Consider the following 23,710-nt stretch of genomic DNA (forward strand, 5'->3'; position numbering starts at 1 on the left):
ACCCAGGACCCCAAGGAGAACTGTTACTAACAGCTGTCTTATAGATAAGATGGCATAATCTTGAGTTTAAAGCAGTGTTCAACATCAGTGTGTGTCCCACGCTATCTGCCTCGCCAGCAAAAACGACACGGGGACACTAATCAGGATCCTTCTGCAGTAAAGCTTTATTGCCTCTTGAGAGGAAGAGCATTAGCTTACAAAATGGAGACCCTGAACACCCAAAAACCCCTCCTTATATAGGCTGGCAACCGTCGCCTGAGAAGTGTTACATTCTAACTGGCTGAAGCCCCTCGGACCATATGACGTCAGCTGATCGGACCATATGATGTCACGGGAGGGGCGGAGACTAAGGGCAGGAAAGTTACAAAGTTACCTAGTGCGCATGCGCACAGCTTCCAACGGCTCCTTACATACGCACCGGCTCCTAACAAGTGTGCACAGCACACATACGAGCACATATATGCTCACACAAACTATGTTAACACTTTTTCAAACATCAAAATTGTCTCTCTCCTATATTTTCATAGACCTATAGGCTAGCATTTCTCCTACATGATAGATTTCTTTGGGGTAGGGAGGTGCCATGATACAGACAGCTTCAAACATCACAAGACCCAAGCTCTATATTAACCAGCCCAGGACCCTTGAGCAGAACACTGAACCTCTGATGATCCGTTTTTCCAGCAGTCAAATGGGATTGTCTGCTTCTTTAGGCCCTGCCCCAGTTTTGTCCTGGGAATCAAATGAAGTGATACTCCTGAGACTAGATGCAGCGAGTCCATCCTAGTCTGGGCAAAAGCACACTTCACGTATGATTGTTCTGCCTAGGCACAATGACAGAAAGAATTACTTGTGGCTTCAGTGTTGTTCCTCAAGCAGTCATAGCCCTGAAAATGCTCTCTGTGTGGGATTTGCTTCTGGCATGCCCTCAAGTTGGGTGATTTTGTCTGTGTTCAGGTCTGTAGGCAAAGATGAAACCTCCCTCAGTTCAAAACATTTCTTATGTAAGGGATTTTCAATGGCAGTGGGATGGTTGGAATGAGGGCAGAAATGGCCAGCATACTTGGCTGGCCCACTGATGACTAGCGCCTTTTTGCAAATGAATTAGAAGGTTCTAGACACAATCACAAGCAACTCATTTCCCAGTATATTAGCCATTTTGAGGTGACAGCAAGACTAAGATTTTTATTGCATATTCTGGCTTCTGCCCCAAGATTATTTATTTGCAGGACCCTAGATTTCCCTTTGTCAAAGAGAAACTCTTTTGAATCAACTTAAACCTCGTATATATCTAAAACTCATCAGAAATTTTACTTTAGATGTGACCAACTCTGCTTACTTCCGGTAAACCAGAAACGGAAGTAAATTGGAGACAATTCTTCCCATAGTCGCTGAGTGACTGAGTCTGCTCAGTGGAGGAGAGAAAGCCAGGGATCTGGTCCCAGAATGACAGGCCTTCCCAGCCCCAGTCTTGCAATTTGACTTGGGCCCTCTCCTGGAGCATGGGCTCTCCCTCTCGGTAGAACAAGCAGAAGGCACAACTTACTTCTAGAAGGTTCCATTTTTGTGAGCACTCAGGACTCCAGATGGCTGAAATTCCCTGTATGCCAAGTTCCTACTTGAAAACTAGTGAACAAGTCCAGGTTTCTAAGCTTTGACCTTGATGTGGAAAGAGAAGTTTTCAGTTCATGCTTAGAGTTAAAAAAAAAAAAAAGGTTCAACTTAATTAACAAAGATGTATTTGAGAAGCTGCTGGGTGCTAGGCAGCAGTACTCCAGGTGATGTCGACAGAGCAATCCTGTGTTTCATTATTTACTTCAAGTGAGGGAGACGGAACAGACAAATACTTATCATTTTCAGCAGTAGGGGGAGGAAGAGAGACATAGGATGGGGCAGAGAATGAAGAGGAGGGAAGTGGGGGGCATCCTGCCTTCCTAGTCCTCCCATCACTCTAACAGAAGCAGTGTTTGTCAATACCAGGTGACTTCCCGGGGTGGGGGTGGAGGTGGGGTTGTTCTGAGTATCTTCCCAGTCTAGAGCAAGGAGTTTCCCATCCAGCTCCAGAAGACCCACTTTTCAAATCAAACCTGGCAGGAGAGCTTCAGGTGACCCAGCCCCAGGGTTATCTTTACGGATGCCATACTCCTTTAAGAAAGAATGTATTTTAGGTGGTCCAGCCAGAATGCAGGCTATTAGGCTATTTTGAGACTTCCTGAACATCATTTCTTGGCAAATTCCTTGAAATAAATCATGTACTGCACTGTCAGAGGTGCAGGGCAGAAAGATGACTAAGACACCCCCCCCCCCCCCGCTGCCTCCCTGTCCTTGAGAAGCCTGTAGTGCAGCCAGGGTTTAGACACCGAAACAAACTGAGGCCTCACTGGGTCAGTACAGCATGGAGACATGGCCAAAATTCTCTGGGACTCTAAATGGCAGTGGAGAACATTGCCTCCAGGGTAGTGGGTAACATTCCAGACTAATGGCTTCTGATTCTTGGTTCATTTATTCATCAGTCAACCACTCATACCTGAGTGGTTTATCCCAGGGTCATGTACTGCCTGCAGATATTGCTGGGCTTGGCTTCCTAACTGTCATTGTCTGTGGACAATTGCTTTACTGGGATGTAGTTCACATGCCATACAATTCATTTATTGTGATAAACCATATGGTACATTCATAATGGTATTCAAAGTAAACCATTCATTGGGGCTTATTTTGTATGTTCATAGAATTGTACACCATTACCAATGCTAGAATATTGTTAGCAGCTCTGAAAGAAGCCACATTTGGCAGCAGCCATATGCTGTCTCCATCCTTCCCAGTTCTACTTCCTACTAACTAAGCTAGTGCGGGGGACAGAAAATGGACAAATAGGTGGTCTTTTCAGCAATAGATACATGAAGAAAAATAGAAGAAGGCAGACAATGTAGGGGAGGGAAGATGGCGGTGGTCTAATTATTTTGTATAAATGAAGGCATACAAGAGGCATTCTTTTTTATTAAAGATTTTATTTATTTATTATGCATATAATATTCTGCTTCCATGTATATCTGCACACCAGAAGAGGGCACCAGATCTCATAATGGATGGTTGTGAGCCACCATGTGGTTGCTGGGAATTGAACTCAGGACCTCTGGAAGAGCAGTCAGTGCTCTCAACCTCGGAGCCATCTCTCCAGCCCCTACAATAGGCATTCTTTTGTCACTGCTCTCCCCCTAATGATTTCAGCATTCATTTCTGTTATTGCATGCTTCCACACCTCACTCCTTTTCATTGCCAGATGCCATGTTGGGGCACAGGTATATGCCCTTTCTCCACACATCAGTTGATGGACATTGGAATGCTTCTAGCCTGAGGCTATTATAAATACAACTTCTATGAATGGTCGTGGGCGCTTTTTGTGTTGCTGTGTATTTTCAGTTTCCCCAGGTCTCTTCTAGGGTTGGGAATGCTGGTTTGTACATTAATTCTCTTTAGTTTTTTTGAAGCACTTCTCAGCTGCTTCTCATCATGGCTGTGTCATTTAACATTTTTTTTTGTAGTGTGTGGCAGTTCCAATTTTTACACATCTTTACTAATATTTCCGTTTTTTGCTTTTGTTGTGCATTTGTTTGTTTTAGGTTATGCCTCCCAGAGGTTATGAAGTGGCTGATTTATATTTCCCTAATTGATGGATCGTGTTGGGTGTCTTTCCATATGTTTCTGGTCACTTGAACATCTTCTCTGGGGTAATTTCAAACTCAGGTCATGAGGCTTGGTGGCAGGGGCTCTTACCACTGAGCTATCTCACTGGCTCAGATCAGACACTTTTTTTAAAAAGCTTCCCTTGTGATTCTAATAGGTTGGAAATCATTTGCATAGGCTGAGAAAAGCAGGAATCATAATAATTGTTTAGAGAAAATAAAGACGGGATGGAAAGAAACCAACAACAGAGGCTGAGGAAAGGTGGTCCATAAAGAAAGGTGATAAACCGGGGAACGTGTTCTCACAAAAGCCAAAAGAAGAGAGGTTCAGAGGAGAGCAAGCAGTGGGAAGGTGAGTGGGAGGGAGCAGCTGATGGCTCAGGCAGCTGGGCTTTTTCACCAGCCCTGTGCTGGTCTAAGGGCCTCCAGGGTGCCTACTGCTCCACAATGGAGTAGGGCTAGAAGTGCAGACAACCTCACGGTTCTGAAGGGTTGTCTCACCTTCCTTTTTTTTTTTTTTTTATGAGGACTAGAAATTGTTTAAAGATGGCAAGAGAATCCTGCAGTGTCTTCTTGCTGGAGTGATAGCCTTTACCGTGGTTGGGTATCTGATGCAAGGCAGGCAGCCTTGCTCTGAAGTTTTTTGATGGCAGCCTTTAGTGTTTCTTTCCCATATATTTTCTTCTTTGTCTTATTTTATACCTATCAACAGCAGGGCCTAGCACTTAAATTTCTCCCATGTGAGCATGGTAGTCTTCTCTACTCTGAGTCCAGGGGTAGTCCACTGTGAAGATGGTGCCTTAGTTTGTTACGTGTTGCTGTGACAAGACACCATGACCAAAACAAACCTGGGTGGGAAAGGGTTTGCTTCAGCTTATAAGCTCCAGTCTGTTGACAAGAGCTCATGGCAGGAGCTGAATCAGAAACCTTAGCAGAACACTGCTTACCTGCTCACTCTGATCATTTAGCCTACTGTAGGGAGACACTGTAGCTCCGCCTCCTAGTAGCCCGGACAGGTGTGCCGGGACACGCCCGTGAGGGCGTGGTGAGGGGAAGTCTAAGGTGACACAGGAACGGTTCTTAAGGGACCGGGACCGCGCACACCTGGAGACCCTCTTTTTTCCCTGCTCCCTTCTCCTCGCTCTGGCCTGGCTGCCTTTGGTTTGCGCTTGGCTGGTATATCTGAATTAAGAAAACCTTGGCCTTGCTGACTGCGGATCGACCACTCCACAGCCTACTTTCTTATATAACCCAGGCCCACCTGCCTAGGGGTGGCACCGCCCACAGTGGCTGGTGTCTCCCACAGCAATCACTTGCCAAAAAAATGCACACCCCCAACATGCCCATGAGCTAATTTAATGGAGGCAATTCCTCCATATAGGTTTCCTTTTCCCAAGTGACACCAGTTTGTGACAAGTTGACAGATACTAACCATCACAGAAGGGCTATGAGTTGGTTCAAAGGTCCTTAACTCTTGTTAATAAGCTGTGGTCCCTAGGGGCAGGTGAAATGTTAAACCTATTTTTTTAAATTTTTAATTCTAATACTACAGACTTAAAAAAAAAAAAAAAAAAGCCTGTACTAAGTCTGAGAGATTCCCAGGGCCAAGTAAAGGGACCACATCTCCAGAGCCCTGAAGATAAGGGGTAATACACAAAAATATGTATTCATCTTCACGCTACCTTCATAACCTTCTCCCAGCATCTACAGTCCCCATCATGGCCCCTGTTTCATCACTACTCCTTATTTGGGTAGACCAAAGAAAGGGAGTGGAATACAAAAATGGTCTCTTCCCCGTTTGCCTTTACTGCCACACAGAGTCCGAGAAATTGACTGCAGACTCTAGATCAGTGGTTCTCAACCTTCCTAATCCTGTGACCCCAACCATGAAATTATTTTCATTGCTGTTTTGTAACTATAATTTTGCTACTGCTCTGACTCATAATGCAGGTTTCTGATACGATATATATATATATATATATATATATATATATATATCTTCCAATCCACAGGTTGAGAGAGGCTGCTCTAGAGTAAACTGTGATTCAGTGTCAGTGGACTAATGAGAGGAAGCCAATAGACTTCAGTTTTCTTGTCTCTTCCAGTGGAGGTGCTGATGGGTAACCCCTAGAAAAAGAGTCATTCTTTTGGAGGCTGCCCATGTTCAGGAGCTGGGATTTTAGGAACAGAGATTAGGTTTTATGTGGGTGGTCTACATCTAATAAACCAGCTACTGCCATCTCTGATTTATCCTGACAAACCAAACTTCCCTTGGGCCTTGCCATTCAGCAACTCTTTACTTACAAGGTTCAGAAATTGCTCAACAAAGAAACAGACAGATTGTTTGTAGACACTGCTCCCTCCCCGACTCAACTTGGGCTTGGAGGTGGCAAAAATCCATTGTGGCGTCTTCCACATGTACCCCAGCCTCGGAAGGGAATTGTCCTTACCATTGGTCACCTCTGCATGACTCTGCCACTGCCCCCACTCTGTGTTATATTACAGTGAGACTAGCTGACAGCGTCATCACTCCAATGATGGTGGCTAACTAACTGTGAATTGCCATAGAGGTTTACTTGAAGGGAAGGGTCTCCCATAGCAATGCCTGGGCCAACAAGGGAGTGGCTAGGAAGTGATAATGTGAGATGTGGCTAAGAAGGGAATCTTGGAGATGACCATTTCCTTCCTCCGTCTACCTAGTAAATCTCTTCTACTTATTGATGGTCAGAATTCCCTGTTGGTGAACCATCCCACTGAGCTGAGAATTGTGCCCATTCCCACATGGGGCTTGGACCTATTAACCTTGGGATGTATGTCCCAGCTGGTTGTCTTTGATCTTTGTCCTCTACTATTCAGGCATGCAGTGGACTTGCCTTTCCTCTCAGTCTCCACTATCCTACTGTACCACAAATTCTCCTGTCTGGGCTGGTTGTCTCCAGTGGAACAAACATACTACCCATGAAGCATTAGCTAAGAAAGTCACACACCTGCCAGTGGTAGCATCCCTAAGACCTGTGTTAATTTTGATAATAGTGTCAACAGTGTTGTAGAATCTAGAATCGCCTGGGAGATGGACCCAAGGCCTGCAGTGGATGCAGTTATCTTGATAGTACCGAGGTGGGAAGACCTACCTACCATGGGCGGCCCCATTCGTGAGCTGGGATTCCAGGTTACAAAAATTGGACAAAGAAAGATGAGCACAAATATTTATTATTCTCTGTTTTATAACTGTTATGTATCCAGTGGCTTCCAACTCCTTCTGCCTTGAATTCCCCACCATGATGAACCCTAGACTATACCCTAGAACTCTGAGCCAAAATAGAACCTTTGTCCCTTAAGTCATTTTTGTCACGGTGCTTTAATCATAATAACAGAAACAAGACTGAGGCAGTACTCACAGCTTTTTCTGAGACATCAGTGGTACTATTCTCCTTTAGCACAGGGTGGAGAGACTTGGCCAAACCTTCATCTCCCTCTGCCACTTCTCTTCTCTCGACTCATTTTAAAGGTACAATAAAAAGTAAAGTAAATAAAGGTACATACAGTAGAGTGCCAGACACTTACTGTAGTGTAACAAAAGTGTTCTGTCTCTTTCTCTTCCTTTCTCACTGTTTGCTGAGTACCCCTGGGTGCTGGACACAGTCCCGGGCCCTTCTTTCAACAGCAATTACAGCCAAGGAAATGAGTGAGCAAATTGACAGATCAACCTGATGCTCAGAGGCATGGACCCTTCCCTTGTTCCATGGACAAGGAAAGGTTGTGCTCATGAGTGGCAGGAAGGGACCTAAGGACAGTTCATGGTAATCAAAACCTTCAGGAAGAAGAAGAATCAGACCTGTAATGTGGAGAGAGACGAGTGAGTCAGGAAGAATGGCTAGCGGAGAGGCCCTGCCCTTGGGAAGGATAAGGATGGAGGCCAAGATTATATCAAAGTGTGGGAGTGAGGCACTTAGTAATGTGTTACAGGATTCCCACCCGGTTGCATAGCCGCCTCAGAGCCCCCACATAACACATTAATTATGAAACTGTTGGCCAATGTCTAGGGCTTCTTATTGGCTAGCTCTGACTTATTTTCTAACCCATTTCTATCAATCTAACTATTTCCATGTGGTTTTCTCTTACCGGAGAAATGTCTGGAGACAAGTTACTCCTCTCGAGTCCTACATCACGACTCCCTATGTCCACACCTCCCAGAATCCTCCTTGTCTCCTAGTCCCACCTATCTTGCTTCCCTATGGGCGAACAGTGTTTAATTCATCAACAAATAAGAGAAACATATGTACAGAAGACTTCCCCCATCATATCCTCTTTTCTGTCTAAATGTTAACTTTAACATAATCAAATTATATATAACAAAATAGTTATTAAGCAAGAACTATAATTACAATATTTAGTCCAATAACATTTAGCAAAATTTAAAGAAAATATTTTATCTATCCTATCTTTGTGAGTATAAAGTCTTATATGTAACTTATCTTTTATCATAACTAAGGAAAACTATAACCATGACTATTTTTCTTTAACTCCATCAAAGACCACAGAAGGATAATATATAAACTCTAGAATTGACAGAGACAACTCACTGCCTGGTCAGTCACCTGAAATTTTTCTGTAACGTTTCATCTTTGGCCCGTAGACCATAGTGTATCTGGCAGACTCCTCAGCAAAACAGGAAACTTTAAACTGTCTGCCTGTATTGGCAAGTTGTCAGTCACTTTTTCTGTGTCCTGTAGGATGTCTGGCAGACTCTTCCATGAAGCAGGAACCCTGTAGCTATGTCTATCTTTTATACAGCATAAAGTCAAACAGTCCAGACAAGAGCAGTTTCTTGTCCAAATGACCAGTCTTGCCATATTGGGAACAAACTCCATAACGAATTTCTTCGATGTCCATCTTCCCTTCTGACACAGTTGGTGTTGCCAGGAGCAGTTAGACAGAAAAAAAAAAAATCTCCAAAAAGCGAAAAGACACCGAATGTGTAGATGCCTAAAGAAGAAAGGCTAGCTATACAGAAAGAACCATCACACAAAGGAGAATCTGATGTGTGGCAAAATATTTATACTAAATTCTTGTCTTCTGGTTCCCTGCTTTCCAGCACTATTGTAGTACCTATTCACATAAAAAATCAAACCTGGCTTTGGATTTGGACTTGGCCCTCCTTCTCTAAATTCAAACATGTTGTTTAAATAAAATTCAGAGTTTCTGTCTCATATCAAAAGGCCATTGGTGTAAGACAGAAGAAAACAAAATCTAGGACTACTATTGTCTTAACTCTGTATTCTCAAAAATCCTAATTTTCCTCATTCTTAATTTCATCCTTATTGTTACCTTTCCCTGTATGTCCAACTATGGAAGTTAAACTTTCTGTGCTGATATTAATGTTTAAGTCCTCCACAGCAAACAAAAAATTTTGTAACAGCAATCTTTGAGCTCTCTGAAAAGAAGATGGGGCCCCACTTCATAGATTCCACTTGATCCCTCTGAACTAACAAACAACACCCTAAAACCAGTTTGGGACTATAAGGCTTGAGACAACTCCAGACTAGGTAGCTGAAATGGTGCATCTTTTTATTACAACCAGGCCAGAGCTTCAGAGTAGAACTTCGGTCAAACATCTCCTGCCACGCACAGACTAGCTACAAATGTTATGGCTAGTCCTCTCGAGAGTTTCTGTTGGTCTAATTTTTTTCCTACAGGATCCCATGGAGCCATTGTCATTCCTATTCAGCAAGAAGGAGTCCTAAGAAAACAACACCCTCTTTCCCTTCTGTTGACATATAAGGGATGGTATTCACTTGCATAGGGTTGGTTTTTAGTTGTTTAGGGTTGGTATGGAAAGTGATGCTCAGACTCAGGTATCTCTTATTAGATAAGTTTAAAGGTATGGTTAGGATGGGACATAGATTAACATATTTTCTAGTGAACTAACTTAAGCAGCTGTTAGCTAACTTAAATTGTTAGATTCCTGATAACTTAAATTGTTAGATTCGTGTATGTTGACTGTTTAGGGTCTTCTTTCTGTTTACGATGCTTTGCACACAAATATAAAACTATCTTGATGTATATACGCTTTTTATATTGATACAACTTATGATATCTTATAATTTTGCACTTGACAGTTCTACCTCTAGCCAAGACATTTCAGTTCTATGTCTGTTACTGAGAATTATATATATGTATATAGTTACAAATTTGAGGTCATTGTCCTTGCTACTTATAGGTTTTAAGATTATTTAAATTATTTTGGGAAGCTTCAGCCATTATACAACTATGTTTCTGAGAATTACAGATTATTATCACCCATGTTTCTTATACCTATGAGATTAGTCAGACATAGATATTTGATCTTCAAACACTTCATAGACCTACAGAATATGGCATTTAAATGTTTTAATATTAGTACTCCGTCGATATGAGACACAATTGCTCCTGACAACACCAAGCTATTCCTGAGAATATGTTGGGCATGGATGTCACTCCTTCTGGAGTCCATTCTCTCCTTGGCTAATGTCCTCTTGGGCAAAGAACTGCCCCCACCTCGATCGCTGACTTTGGACTTGCTGTCCTACTGTGCTTGCAGGAGACAATTTAGAAGACTGCTGAACCTCGCCAAGTCAGGGTGAGACAGCCTTTCTACCTCCCTGCTTCTGTGTTGGTCAGTCAGATACTCCAGGCCTTAGCCAAAGCTGGTTGCCCCTACCCTGCTGTGAGACTCTGGGTGACTGTCCAGGTAGTCTGCTGATTCTGTCTTCGCTGCACCATTTGGAGGTCGCTTGCCTACACTTCTCTGCCTACCCTAGTATTGTTATCTCCCTTCTCAGGTCTTTGATGAGGTTGAAGACTAGACTGTCATAATTATTGTTCTCTCTTCCTAGGTAGAAATATTAGGTACAAGACTTAAACTTTCCAGCATAGGACAGCTCTCTAGTAATCTCTGTTATACCTTTACCCTAGGACTGGATATGTAGTTCTTGCCATTTGCTTTTGTTGCTTCACTGCAATAGATCTTAAGTGTGTATGTTCTTACATTTCCTTCTCCTAGAGCATACTTGATATTTGATATCTTTGTATATAGTTTTGTATCAAGCCTAAATGTTTTCTTTAGACTAAAGGGGGAATTGTAGTAAGATATCCACCCTGCTCACACCTGTAGCACTGACCATGCCCGAGTGGTCACAGGTGTGGATGTGGGTTTTAGGTCTGGGGTCTGGACAGGTGGCTCTCTTGGTTCCAGTAGGGTCACAGGGAGCAGCCAGTGCAGATCCTTAGAGGGGGTACCTGTGGAGATCATCTGCTTCTTGTGTTAGTGACTTCTCCCCGGAATAAATTACATTTGAGCCTAGTCCCTTGAATCATTATCCGTGCTTCCACAGTAATGGAGGCAAGGAAAGCAAAGGTCTAGACACTGATAGCAATGACTTTGTTTTGGTAATAAATGTGAAGACATTTCAGCAGTGAGGATAAGTGATATGTGTATTAGAAATCCCTGCTTTGGAGTGTGAACATGTAGTGCCCACATTTTTTCAGGCATGTTCAGATAGGTCAGTGTATTATATCAGCTTACCTTAGTGATGTATAACTGCCGGGGAAGGCACCTACCTCAGCACCAAGCCAGCATCCTGGAGAATTAGAAGTGTAGCCTAGACTTGCTCCCTGACTTGTGTATAGACTTCGTTCTTCCCCAGATGGGTGTGTAGGAGTTGGGGTGCATGAGTCAGGGCCTGGGGTGAGGAGGGTAGAGAGGACTATGTAGTCAGAGCAGCCAATGAGAACTCTCAGACAGTCTTTTCCATCTGCCTCAGTGTGGAGTGTGGGCTGCAGCATCCTCCTTCACTACAATTCTGAAATGTGTTTTCCATCAGGGCCTTTAAAGCACCCTTCCTTTGTCTGATAAGCCCTAAGGGTCAGGTGGTCCCAGTCCCCAGACACCTCACTTCCCTAGGAAGTTAAGAACCAAGTACAAGGAATGGTTTTGTGAGACCCCCAGGAAGAGTATGGCTAGTGGGGTCTGGCTGAAAATGTCTCCCCCACAGCAGCCAGTTTGGGGATAAGACATCTATAAAATCTACTCGGAAACATGACAAAAAGGAGCTGGGGAGTGCCCCCTCCTCTTCCCATCATCAAGGGACTCTGAGGGCTTCCAGCAAAACAGGAAGTGCCTCATTCCTGAGGCCCTGAGAGCCCTTTCATTCACAGCACTTGGCACTCATAACCTTTACAAGGCAATTTTCAGTGTCATCCTCTCCAGAGTCGCTGCCGCTCTGCTGGGAGGATCACACAGCCTTACCTGCAGAGATGCTTAGAAAGCTGTGACTGAGTCCCTCCCCTGTCCCTTCCTCTGCTTTGTCCTCTCGGGGACACTGAATTCAATTTTCAGCTGTCAGCCTGTTACTTCCTGCTTTCCCAACTGGTGTCTTGCAATCAATGGGCTCCAAAGCAATGCATAACCTTTCTTTCCTGCCTGCCCCCTTCTCGCTGGTCCTGCAATGGTCCAGGTTTTTCTCTGCCCAGGCTGGAAGTGGCTGAGTCATCTTTGAATCACTCTTCTTCTACTCCAGTAGCAAATTAACAGCTGAATCCTTTGGTATGTCTTTTCCTGCTGTCACTTGAATCTGTCTCCTCCTCACTGCTCCTATTCCTCTTCTGAGTGGGCCACTATTTCTTTCCTCTCTCAGGGATCACCCTACTGCACAATCTCACTATTACCCACCTTTACACTGACTTAAGCCCCTTCAACCACATCCCTGATTTGGCTTCCCCTGCTGTCACATTGACTATGTGAAAAGTTCTTGTTTTCGAAGTCACATCTTTTCTAATGTTCCATATTCAAGTTAAACTTACCAAGCACTGTTTTAGGGCATGGCTACTATTATTCTTTCTTTTTTTTTTTTGAACTACAGTGATCTTACAAAAGATGATAAGACCTTATTCTTATAATTTATTATTTATTTTATATGTGAATTGGTATTTTGCCTCCATACATGTCTGTGTGAAGATGTCCGATCCCCTGGAGCTGGAATTATGGATAATGGTGCCGTGTGGGTGCTGGGAATTGAACCTGGGTCCTCTGTAAGAGCAGCTTGTGTTCCCAACTGCTGAGCCATCTCTCCAGCCCTGATAAGACCTTCTTAATGTAACTAAATTCTGTCTTTTGCATGTATATGCTTGTTCTAGCACTAAAGATATTGGACAGTCCTGTGTTATTTATCTCCTACTTATTTTTGCTCCCTCTGACATCTTTGCAGTTATGCCTGCCAGGGATTGTTCTAAAAGTTTTCCATCTGAGGTCATCCCTCTCGCCCACATTGCCAGTACCCGAGTTTGTATTTACTTTGTACTTAATTGATGTTTTACAGCCAAGGGCATATACATGCATGGGGTCAGGAATATCAACACAGGTGATGGGCACACACGTAGCTGTCAGCAGGAGCCGACTGTGGACATGGCTCAGGAAGTCATTCTACAGCTCAGTAGCTCAGAGTAGTTGTTTTGGGATTTGCACCCTCCTACTTCTCCTTTCTTTCTTTTTTTTTCTAGTACATGGGCTGCATTGAAGTGCTGAAATCAATGAGGTCACTGGATTTTGGGATGAGAACCCAAGTTACAAGGTAAGAGAAGAGACTGAAACTGGCTGAAGTTTCAAGTTACTGCAGTTTCTCCTGTGGGTCTCTTATAAAGTCTTAAAAGTCACCCTTGTGGCTAGAGGGAGGACTGCCCCTTTGGCCTTGTGTGACTGTGACTGGCTTAGTCTCATTGTGTGAAAGCTTCAGACCTGTATGGAAAAGCACTAGTGTTACATCTGACGACTTACAAGGTAGTTGGTGGTTCGGTCTACAGAAGTAACTGTTTCCCTGGGTACCAAAGTGTTTAAAAGCACATCTAGAAATAAGGCATTAAGCATCTCCAACACTTCAAAGAGGTCACTCAAAATAAGACCAAGCAAGAACTTTCGACATAAAGGGCTGCCTTGTTGGTTCAGTCTCTGACATGAGAACCTGTCTGGGCAGCCCTCCATTTAGTCCAATAAAGTGATTGGGCCTCTAACCAGAATTGCCCCATGTAGCTTAATACAAGAAACTAGAGCTGGGCAGTGGTAGTGCATGCCTTTAATCCCAGCACTGGGGAGGCAGCAGTAGGAGATCTCCATGAGTTCGAAGCCAGCATTGTCTACAGAGAGAGTTCCAGGACAGCCAGGGTTACACAGAGAGGCCCTATCTTGAAAAACAAAACAAAACAAAACAAAAAAAGAAAAAAGAAAACACAGGGCTCAAGTCTGGAGCTTCAGTTTCCTCAGAGTCGACTTTAAACCAAAGATGGCACCGGTGGCTGGGAAATCTGTGGCAGGAAGGAGACGAGGTGAGAGGAAAGGTTTGATAAATGGGTCAGAATGAAAATTGTTGCTCAGGTGCCAAGTGCATCTCAGAGGCTTGCCACAGCTCCCATCTGGATCTGTGACTGTGAGCCACCTGCTTAAAGGCGAGTGTTCTCATTACGGAGAGATAACCTTTCCTGATGCTCATCTCATCTCATTCGATTCTGGATGTGACCTGCCCTGCTAGCCAGAAGCCTGAGAAAAATACCTTCTCCCTATCTAGGAGACTCGCAGTATACAATGAAGTGTTAATTCTTGTGCTGTGGTTTTAAAAAACCTTATCTCAAAATGTTCTTAGGCTGTTCAGCCCAAAATAGGTTTTTGATATAATAAAATGAACCCATATATCGCCAGGGTTCCAGGAAGTGTATTGTAGGGGATGCTGACTTGAACTGCCTTAGGAAGCATCCAATTCTGCCTTCCGATTCTCCTCACAAATTGTTGCTATTCCTTTTAGAACCTGCTTAGTAGGCATAATTGCACAAATGTCAGAAGAAACAAAAATAAATGGAGGACAAATAACACGGGATTGTCCAATCTCTGAAGTTCTGTACAAGCATATAAGTACACCAAAACACAGAATTTAATGGCATCAAGATCTTAGCATCTTTTGTGAGATGTCAAACAAAGGACACATAATTGTGTTTGTGACATCCACCTTAGTCTCTGGACCATAGAAGGGGCTTGATGGATAGTTATTGACTAGATGTGTCTTTCTACCTGGCTGCAGATCCAGTGTCTGGAGGTGGTCACAACATTTCTCCTCTTTTGTAATCTACTTTGCACATTCTTACACCCTCTGCAGCGCCCTCCAAAGGACAAGGATTCCAGATTACTTTCCATCCTGCTAACCTATTTAGGCTTCATTTTGATGATTCTGCACCAGAGAAACCCTTGGCATCTCTACAGATGCCAAGAAGTGGATTGTTCTTCGGTGCATAGGACAGAAAAATGCCAACTGTTCCGACCTGAGTGCTATAATCAGAATGTGTCCCCGTTCATACAGGGAAGCTTATTTGGTGGTGTGGTCCTGTTTTGGAAGTTAGAAATGACAAAGACAGAGTTCTTCTTGTAAGTGGAATTAGTGCCCTTTTCAAAGGTACAGGGAGCTGCTGTCCCCTTTTTCCACATGAAGATATAGAAAGGGGCTCTCTATTATGAAGGGAGATGACTTTGCAAGACACTGGGGCTGATGGCGCCTTCATCTTGGACTTGCCAGCTTCCAGGACTATAAGAAATAAATTCCTATGATTTATAAATGTCTCACCTTTAATATTTGCTATAGAAGCAAGAGCCCTAGATGGAGATAGTAAGAACTTATTTTCCTTTGATCCATCTGTTTACACTTAGACCTACCTATTCTTTCACCTAAGTATTTATAGAGGGTCCAGCATGAGTAAGACAAGGGTCTGCTCCTGCAGAACTGAACATTGGAAGCAGGAAACAGAGTATTAAAGAGAAGTAATTATACAGTGTGCTTGTAGGTAACACTGGTACTATAGCTCTAACAAATGCTTGAGAGAGGGACCTGTAAGCAGAGCGCTCCCAGACTTTATTGTTTTCTAATTACACAAATACCGAATAGTTATTAGAACATTAAGAAACACATGAAAGGAAAGACTGCTTATAATCCCACCTGGAGATTGTATCTATTATCATTTTGTGTCCAGAATATCTTCCTGGCTTCTACTTCTACACACGGCATTACAAAAATATAAACAATATTGTATAATATTTTTTTTTGAGACAGAGTTTCTCTGTGTAGAACTGGCTGCTCTGAAGACTAGGCTGGGCTCAAACTCACAGAGATTGGTTCCCACAATGAACATTTTTCTAGCACTTCAGTTTTTTTTATTGTGGCTAAATATATAAAACGAAGTTACCATTTTAACCATCTTTAAGCTCAGGAAGTGTGTATCTATTCACACTGCTATAGATGCATCACCAGCATCCGCCCCCTGATTGCATCCTGTGCCCATTAAACACTAACACCCTTCTCTCTTCCCCTGACCCCACAGTCTCTGCCAGTCACCCTTCTGCTTTCTATCTCTGTTGTCTTGACCAGAGCAAATAGTTTAGATGTTTTTGATTTGTATTGCTGGCTTTCTCTGAACAGTATAGTTTATGCTTACTAGCTATACATTACTTTAAAACTATATATTCTAGAGCTGGCTACTACTTGTTATAATATGTATAAGACCCTGAATTTGATTCCCAGTACTACCCCCCCAAACCCAACCAACCAGCCAACCAACCAACCAACTAACCAACCAACCATCCAACCAACAAATAAAAACAACAAAGAAGGAAACCACTGCCATCTTCTTCTTCATCATTATCATCATCATCATCATCATCATCATCAACATAAACTTCATGATACCAGCACTGGGGAAGCAAGCCAATCTCTGTGAGTTTGAGGCCAGCCTGGTCTACACATGAGACCTGTGTAAAAAAATGTTTAAAAATTGTTTTATGCCAGGCGGTGGTAGCACATGTCTTTAATCCCAGTACTTGGGAGCAGAGGCAGTTGGATCTCTGTGAATCCAAGGTCAGCCTGGTCTACAAAGCAAGTTCCAGGGCAGCCAGTGCTACACAAAGACACCCTGTTTCAAACAAACAAACAAATAAAAGAACAGAATAAAAATTTTTTTCTTTTACATTTTTTTTCCTTCAAGAACTGAAAGGTATTTTTTTTTGAAAATTTTCCCTGAAAATGAAGGTCCTCTGGAAACATTCTCCATGTGGATGTGAGCTTGGATGTTAGTATACAATAATAGGTTCACCCCATGTATTATTTGGATTGGAATGTTTTATCTAAGTCCGGAATTTTTCCTTTAGATCCCTCTTTCCCATGGGTATTAGGATCAGTGCAGCCAGTTAAGTGGGCACCTTGAAATCACATCAAGACCCTGAGCAAATTGTTCATTCCTCTCATGTAGTCAGAATAAGAAAATGGCCCATCTTCTCTGTAGCATCTATTTCCCATTTTGGTTCCTGAATTCTTACTCCTCTCTCTTCTCATTTATTTTTGCCTTTTTAAAACTTGTTTTCCTTTGTCTCAGTGTCTGTGTCTGTGTACCATGTAAATGCTTGGTTCCAGTGGAGGCCAGAAGAAGGGATCAGATCCCCTGGGACTGGAGTTTTAGATAGTTGTGAACCATCATGTGGGTGCTGGGAATCAAACCAGTGTCCTTGAAAGAACACCCATTGCACTGAACCATTGGGGCATCTCTCCATCCCCTCCCTCATATTCTTATCCAAACTTCTGGGAATTCTGGCCCAGATCTCAGTTGTTAACAAGAGCAGATTTGTGTGAAAGGACAAAGAAGCAGGCATTTCCTGCTAGTACAGAGAAACAAGATTATTATGGAAGCAAAGACACAGTCACATTTGTCTTCAAAATGTCTGGAAAACAGAAACAAACAGAAAAGAGAGAAGGGGAAAGTGAAAGGCATGTGGCAGATGGTATGGCCATTTGCTCTCTTTTGTAAAAATGTCCTCCCCATGAAGGCTAGTGAATTGACCTAGCCAGATCCAGCGCCAGAGCTATGAGTTGGCTCACCCCAACATCCACCGAATCTATGAACTATTGGAGCATGTGAAGGGGACAAGACAAAGCTACAGATCCAAAATGGCAGGATCTTCATGACACAGGACAACAACAGGATATCCATGAGGAGCCTCAGTGAGAGTTCATTATCAGTGGTGTAGCAGAATCCAGAGGCCTCAAGCAAGCCCAAGACTTGTGGCAATGAACACTTTCAAGTGGACATGAACAGACTAAAGGGTAAACTATGTGTTTCAATGGGCCACACTGTAGCTTCTATGACAATCTTCTTCTTCTTCTTCTTCTTCTTCTTCTTCTTCTTCTTCTTCTTCTTCTTCTTCTTCTTCTTCTTCTTCTCTTGTTTCTTTGTATTGTTTGGGTTTTGTTTTTTTCTTTTAAATTTGGTTTGATTTTGGTCAGGAGAGGTTGCAAGGGCAGAGCACAGATGCAGGGAGGTGGGGAGATGAGTGGGTTCAGAATACATGATGGGAAATCCACAAAGAATCAATAAAAGTTAAAAAAATAGAGAAAATTGTGTTCACCACACTTTTATCAACAAAGTTAAACAAAAGACCTCAGTTTGTCTTAAAATCAGGAAACACAGATAAATCAGAAATCAAGTCATTAATACATGGATTCCAGCTTCCTTCCCTGAATTAACTATCCACACAGTAACAGAAGAACCAGTTTCTCCTCTTGTAATGATAAGTCTTTCTACAAGCCGCCAAGTGGGCACCCAAAATAACACACAGAGATTTATATTAGATACAAAGCTGCTGGCCAATGACTAGGATTTCTTATATGCTAGCTCAGTCTTAATTATCAACCATAATCATTAATCTATATATTTTATAAAGACTTATCGAGGAAGCTGGCGGAATGTGGATCACATGGCAACTCCACAGAGAAAAGAGGAGGAGGAAAAGAGTGATTTCCTGCTTGTCCCTGCTTATATTCTGAGTCTGCCTGCTGTGTCACTTCCTGCCTGGATTACAAGACTTCTCTTTACTACATTTCTCAGAATTCTCCTTGACTCCTAGTCCCACCTAACTTGCTTCCCCATTGGCCAACAGTACTTTATTTATCAACCAATAAGACAAACATATACACAGAAGGACTTCCCCTATCACACTCTCCTTAGGATGCCTCATCAGAAAGGTCTAGGTGGGAACCTGCATGATGGTGAAGAGTGAACAGATATACCAGGGTAAACCCAGGGGAGGGCTAATGGGCAAAACTTGGCTTTCATCCCGAAGAACAGAACTTGATATTTTGAGTTTCAAGGAAATTTCAGAGGCTGTGTGTCCTAGTTACTATTCTATGGCTGTGAAGAGACAGCATGATGAAGGCAACTTATAAAAGAAAGCATTTAATTGGGGGCTTGCTTAGAGTTTAAAAGAATGAGTCCATGATTATCATGACAGGGAGCTGAGCAGTAAACAGTAAGGAGCAGTTGTTGAGGGCTCACATCTTATCCACAATTTATCCCACCCAGAGAATGAGACTGGGCCTGGCATGAGACTTCAAAAAATCTCAACTCCCAGTGACACACCTCCTCCAATAAGGCCACCCCTCCCAATCCTTCCCAAAAAGTTCCACCAACTAGGGACCAAGCATGCTCAATATATGAGCCTATGGGGACTATTCTCATTCAATCCACCACACCACATTTGGTTAATCATCATGGCATATAACAATTTCAAAGTGCAGGGCCTCTAGCCCCTTGCTCATTGTTCTATTCTCTGCCACCCATGGTGTCTGGGACATGGTTGATAGGTATCTTAGTTACTTTCCTATTGTTGAGAAGAGACACCATGAGTAAGGAAACTTATAAAAGAAAGCATTTAGTTGGGGGCTTGCTTACAGTTTCAGAGGGTGAGCCCATGACCATAGCAGAGAATGTGGCAACAGGGAGGTAGGCATGGCATTGGAACAACAGCTGAGAGCTTACATTGAATCTGCAAGTTGGAGGCCAAGAGTGGAAGACTAGGCCTGCTGTAAGCTTTTGAAACCTCAAAGCCCACCATCAGTGACAAACCTTCTCCATCAAGGCCATACCTCCTTATCCCTCTAAACAGTCCCATCAGCTAGGGACCAAGCATTCAAATACATGAGCCTATGGGGGCCATTCTCATTCAAACCATCATCAATAAGTATTTATAACTTTTTGGTCCTAGCTCTCATATCTTCAAGTGACTCTAGAGTTCTTGAGGCTTCATGGTCATTCATGCCTAGAAAACAGGCAAACAAGATAAAGAGAACCTAAGACATAGGATCAGGAATCTTGAAGTGAGCCAGAATTCTAGAATAATGGAAATTGCTCAGGTGCTTGGCAGTTCAAACCCAGTGTTTGGGCTGTTGGTGGGGAGCATATGTGTTTTTGTGTAAAGGAAAAGAGTAAGTGCACCACAGATCCTCAGTGTGGTGTTGGTGGACTTGAGGTCTGAAAAGGTGGCTGTGAGCAAGACTGCATCCCAACATCTTCCTGAGTGAAGGGACTGGATGTGGTGTCCAGTTATCAAGCAGTGGCAAGAAGTTTATTAATTAGTTGACACTATTATCAGCATCTTCCTCAGCATAAACTCTAACATCCATAAGCTAAGTGTTACTGTGTATTGTGTTCCTCACATGTCGATAAATGGTAGGAGTGGAAACCGAGTCTGGTGACTCTTTACCTCCAAGGGAGAACATGTTGAGGGACAATCTTAGGAAAATGTTAAAAGCCAGATGTGACAGAGTAAGGGGACATTTAATCCTCAGTTGGAATTTGACCTGGCTTTCAAATGTCAGTCTCCTTTCTCATTTGTGAACTCTTTCTAAAACACCTTTACAGGGCTTTGTATATCTGGAGCTGATGATATTTTAGTGTTTTATTTTTTTTCAAATCTCGATGAAAGATGGATGCCCTAGACAGACATTCTCAACTATCATAAAAAAGGCTTGTTAGGAACAGAATGTTGGAGCATGTCCCTGGAAGTTTTCTTTCAGGACTTTGTATGTCTAAGGTCCCAGATGACACCCATGCTACTGGTCCAGGGGCCACACCTCGAGACTCAAATGTAAGGGACACCTGCCTATCCAATGATTTAATAAAGTCTCTAGTTTGACTGTGTGCCACATAGCAAGCCCTTATGTTGGAACAGGTGGCTTTTAGAAAATCATAAAACCATGTGGGGTTTTTATTTTTGTTTGTAGGACAGAATGGGTGTAGTGGGGATACAAGAATAGTGAGTCTTTGTTCTTCAACAGCTTCTGTAGAGAAATTAGTGATATGGCTCTTTTAGAGACATATGCTAGGAGGCCTCTAGAATTCTTTAAACATGAATTGCATCCAGAGAAATACCGTCCTTTGATTAATAGAGAGCTTGTGGCCAAAGGAAATGAAAACTAGTTAGTGCATCTTTGCCAGAATGACAGGCTTTTCCGTTTCTTGCTGCTGTTCCTCCCAGAAAAGCTGAGCCTTGCTTAGTAGGATAAATACATGTCCCTAGTCCCTCTTAATGATATATCATTGAGCTATGCATATGAGAGCTGGGCAGGAGCTGTGCGTTTTGTGGATGTCTGAACCATAGCAGGGTCTTTTAATTTATTATGATTCATTCTTGAAAATTGTGTCTTCACTGTCATATTGTCATAGCATGAATTCTTAGGAGGGAAAGAAGACAGCATTGGGTGAGGATATTTGCAAATGGGAGGACTATAACAGCAACTGTTATTCTTTTGCTTAAATTAGAAATAAAAGAAGAGGAGGCCCAAGATGAGACATGAGACTATTAGACATATTAACCAGTTTATTATAGGCCCGGCAGAGTAGGGAGACTAAGAGAGAAGAGGAACAAGGTTAATGGCTGACCACCATGGCCAGTCACCATAGAGAGGCAGAGAGAGCGTAAGTGGGAGAAGAGAAGAGTAGAGGAAAGAGTAGCAAAAGTAGAGAGAAGAGGATGTAAGCAGGCAGGGGTCTGTCTTTTAAAGGGGTCCTCTATATCTGCATGCAGACTTAGTTCCCATGGAACCCTGGGCTGACCAGAGTACTGCCTGAGTGGATTCTGCCAGGTAACAGGGGCAGGCCAGCATAATGCCTGAACCTTCCAGCAACTCTTTGTTGAGTCTCAGGTAGATGGAGAACTTTGTAGGGAGCTCTTGAAGCTATCCCTTGACACACTGAGGGGATAGGTCTATGCAAAGGGATGGCATGGAGAATGACTGTCACCACAGACTCAATGGACAGTTCTAGGACTTAGCTCTTCAGTGTTGAATTGAAACAAAGTGACTAGGCATTGTCCAATACCTGCTGTCTCTGAAGATGGGACAAATGCATGAGTGAGATAACATCTCAGGACAGGGCAATGTCTGTAGAAGGAACTTAATTGTGAACCATCAGCAGGAAACATTTCAGCACTAGAGGGAACTAGTCTACTCATCCTGAAGGGGGCTATCCTAGCACCAGTGCTGTTGCTGTGATAAAATGCACTGAAGAGCAACATAAGGGAGGAATGGTTTTTATTTGCCTTACAGGTGCAAGTTGCCGTCCATCATTTTGGAGAAGTCAAGCAGCTAGTCACATCACATCTACAGTCAAAGGCAAAAAGAGAATAAGCACTTGCTTGATAGCTTACTCTACCGTTACATAGATCAGGGCCGGGCCCATGAAATGGTATCACACACAATAGGCTTGGTCTTCCTGTATCTATTAACAATCAAAATATACCCCACAGACATGCCCCCAGACCAACCTAGTCATCACTTAATTGAGATTTTCTTCCCAGGTTGTGTCAAGTTGTGGATTAGTCTCTAGTTTATGTAGGAAGATGAGAGTTGTGCCTTGTTTAGTGTCACAGACATGCTGAAATTACTACATCCTGAATACATTGCTGTGTTCAAAACAGTATTCTAGGCGCCATGGGGTTCCTAAAGGAAATCAGATACACGATCTATCTTTAAAGAGACTTGTATTATCTATTACAATTGTGTGGCAGGCAGAATTTGCCCTATATCTCCATCCACCCTGTCCAGTTACTTAGTAGAATTCTTTGTATTGGGAATTGTACAAGGGTTAGATCCGGGTTTAAAGATTGGCAGGTAGCCATGGTAATGATAAGAAAATAATGTCATTTATTGAGACATGTTCAAAGCACTATTGACCTCTACTCTATATATTTAAGGCTTTGAAACACAGTGTGTAGGCATTGTTCTATTGCTGTGAAGAAACACTATGGCCAAGGCAACTCTTATAAAAGAAGGCATTTAATTGGCAGCTTGCTACAGTTGCAGAGGCTTAGTCCACTATCAGCATGGCAGCATGCCCTGTCCTGAGATGTGTGATGCTGGAGAAGTAGCTGAAAGTTACATCCTGATCCACAGGTAGAGAGAGGGAGAGACTCTGAGCTTGGCATGGGCTTTTGAAACCTCAAAGCCCGACCCCAGCAACACACTTCCTCTTAATTCCTCTGATCCTTTCAAAAAATGTTGCTCTCTGGTGACTAAGAATTCAAATCTATGAATCCATTCTCATTAAAACCACACACAGAGAGATTTGAAAACTTGTTCAAGGCCACAGATATTTGAAGAGGCTACTGGAGTTTGAACTTTGAATGGATATCTACTTAACCAGCCTTTCTCACTCCTTGTTGTCATGGGAGCAAGATGAGTGTAGATGGAAGTTTCTGTCCCATCTGGTCCCACTGCTGATTAACCCCAAAATAAACACACAGAGACTTATAATAATTTGTAAACTATTGGCTAGCTCTGTCTTAATTAGTAACCCGTTTCTATTAATCTATGTATTGCAATGAGGCTGTGGTTTACCCGTAATCCAGCATGTGTCTCTTAGCTGCCTCTCTCCAGTATTCTCCTCATCTGGTAGCCCAGCCTATACTTCCTGTCTGGCTACTGACCAATCAGTGTTTTATTCCCCAACCAATAAGAGAAACATATATACAGAAGGACATTACCCATCAGATGAGAGACAATAAGTCCCTCACTTTGGTTCCTTTTAGCATTTGCTATAATTTTATGTTTCTGTTTTATCCTGTGTTTTCGAGAACCTTACACTGTAGTTGTCATGTGTGTAGTATAGCTTAAAGAAGATTAATGAAGGTTTGT

At 42.8% G+C, this 23,710-nt stretch overlaps 1 protein-coding gene across 1 annotated transcript in view; it reads left to right on the forward strand.

The window, feature by feature from the left end:
* Window positions 1-23,710, forward strand: part of Shc4 (SHC adaptor protein 4) — a 100,685-nt gene that overhangs the window by 21,118 nt on the left and 55,857 nt on the right. The window contains exon 2 of the mRNA XM_027421953.2: window positions 13,221-13,291. Coding sequence (XP_027277754.1) covers window positions 13,221-13,291 — 71 coding nt within the window. The remainder of the gene's footprint in view (window positions 1-13,220; window positions 13,292-23,710) is intronic.

The sequence above is a fragment of the Cricetulus griseus genome, chromosome 6, assembly GCF_003668045.3.
Source record: "Cricetulus griseus strain 17A/GY chromosome 6, alternate assembly CriGri-PICRH-1.0, whole genome shotgun sequence".
Taxonomy (NCBI): Eukaryota; Metazoa; Chordata; class Mammalia; order Rodentia; family Cricetidae; genus Cricetulus; species Cricetulus griseus.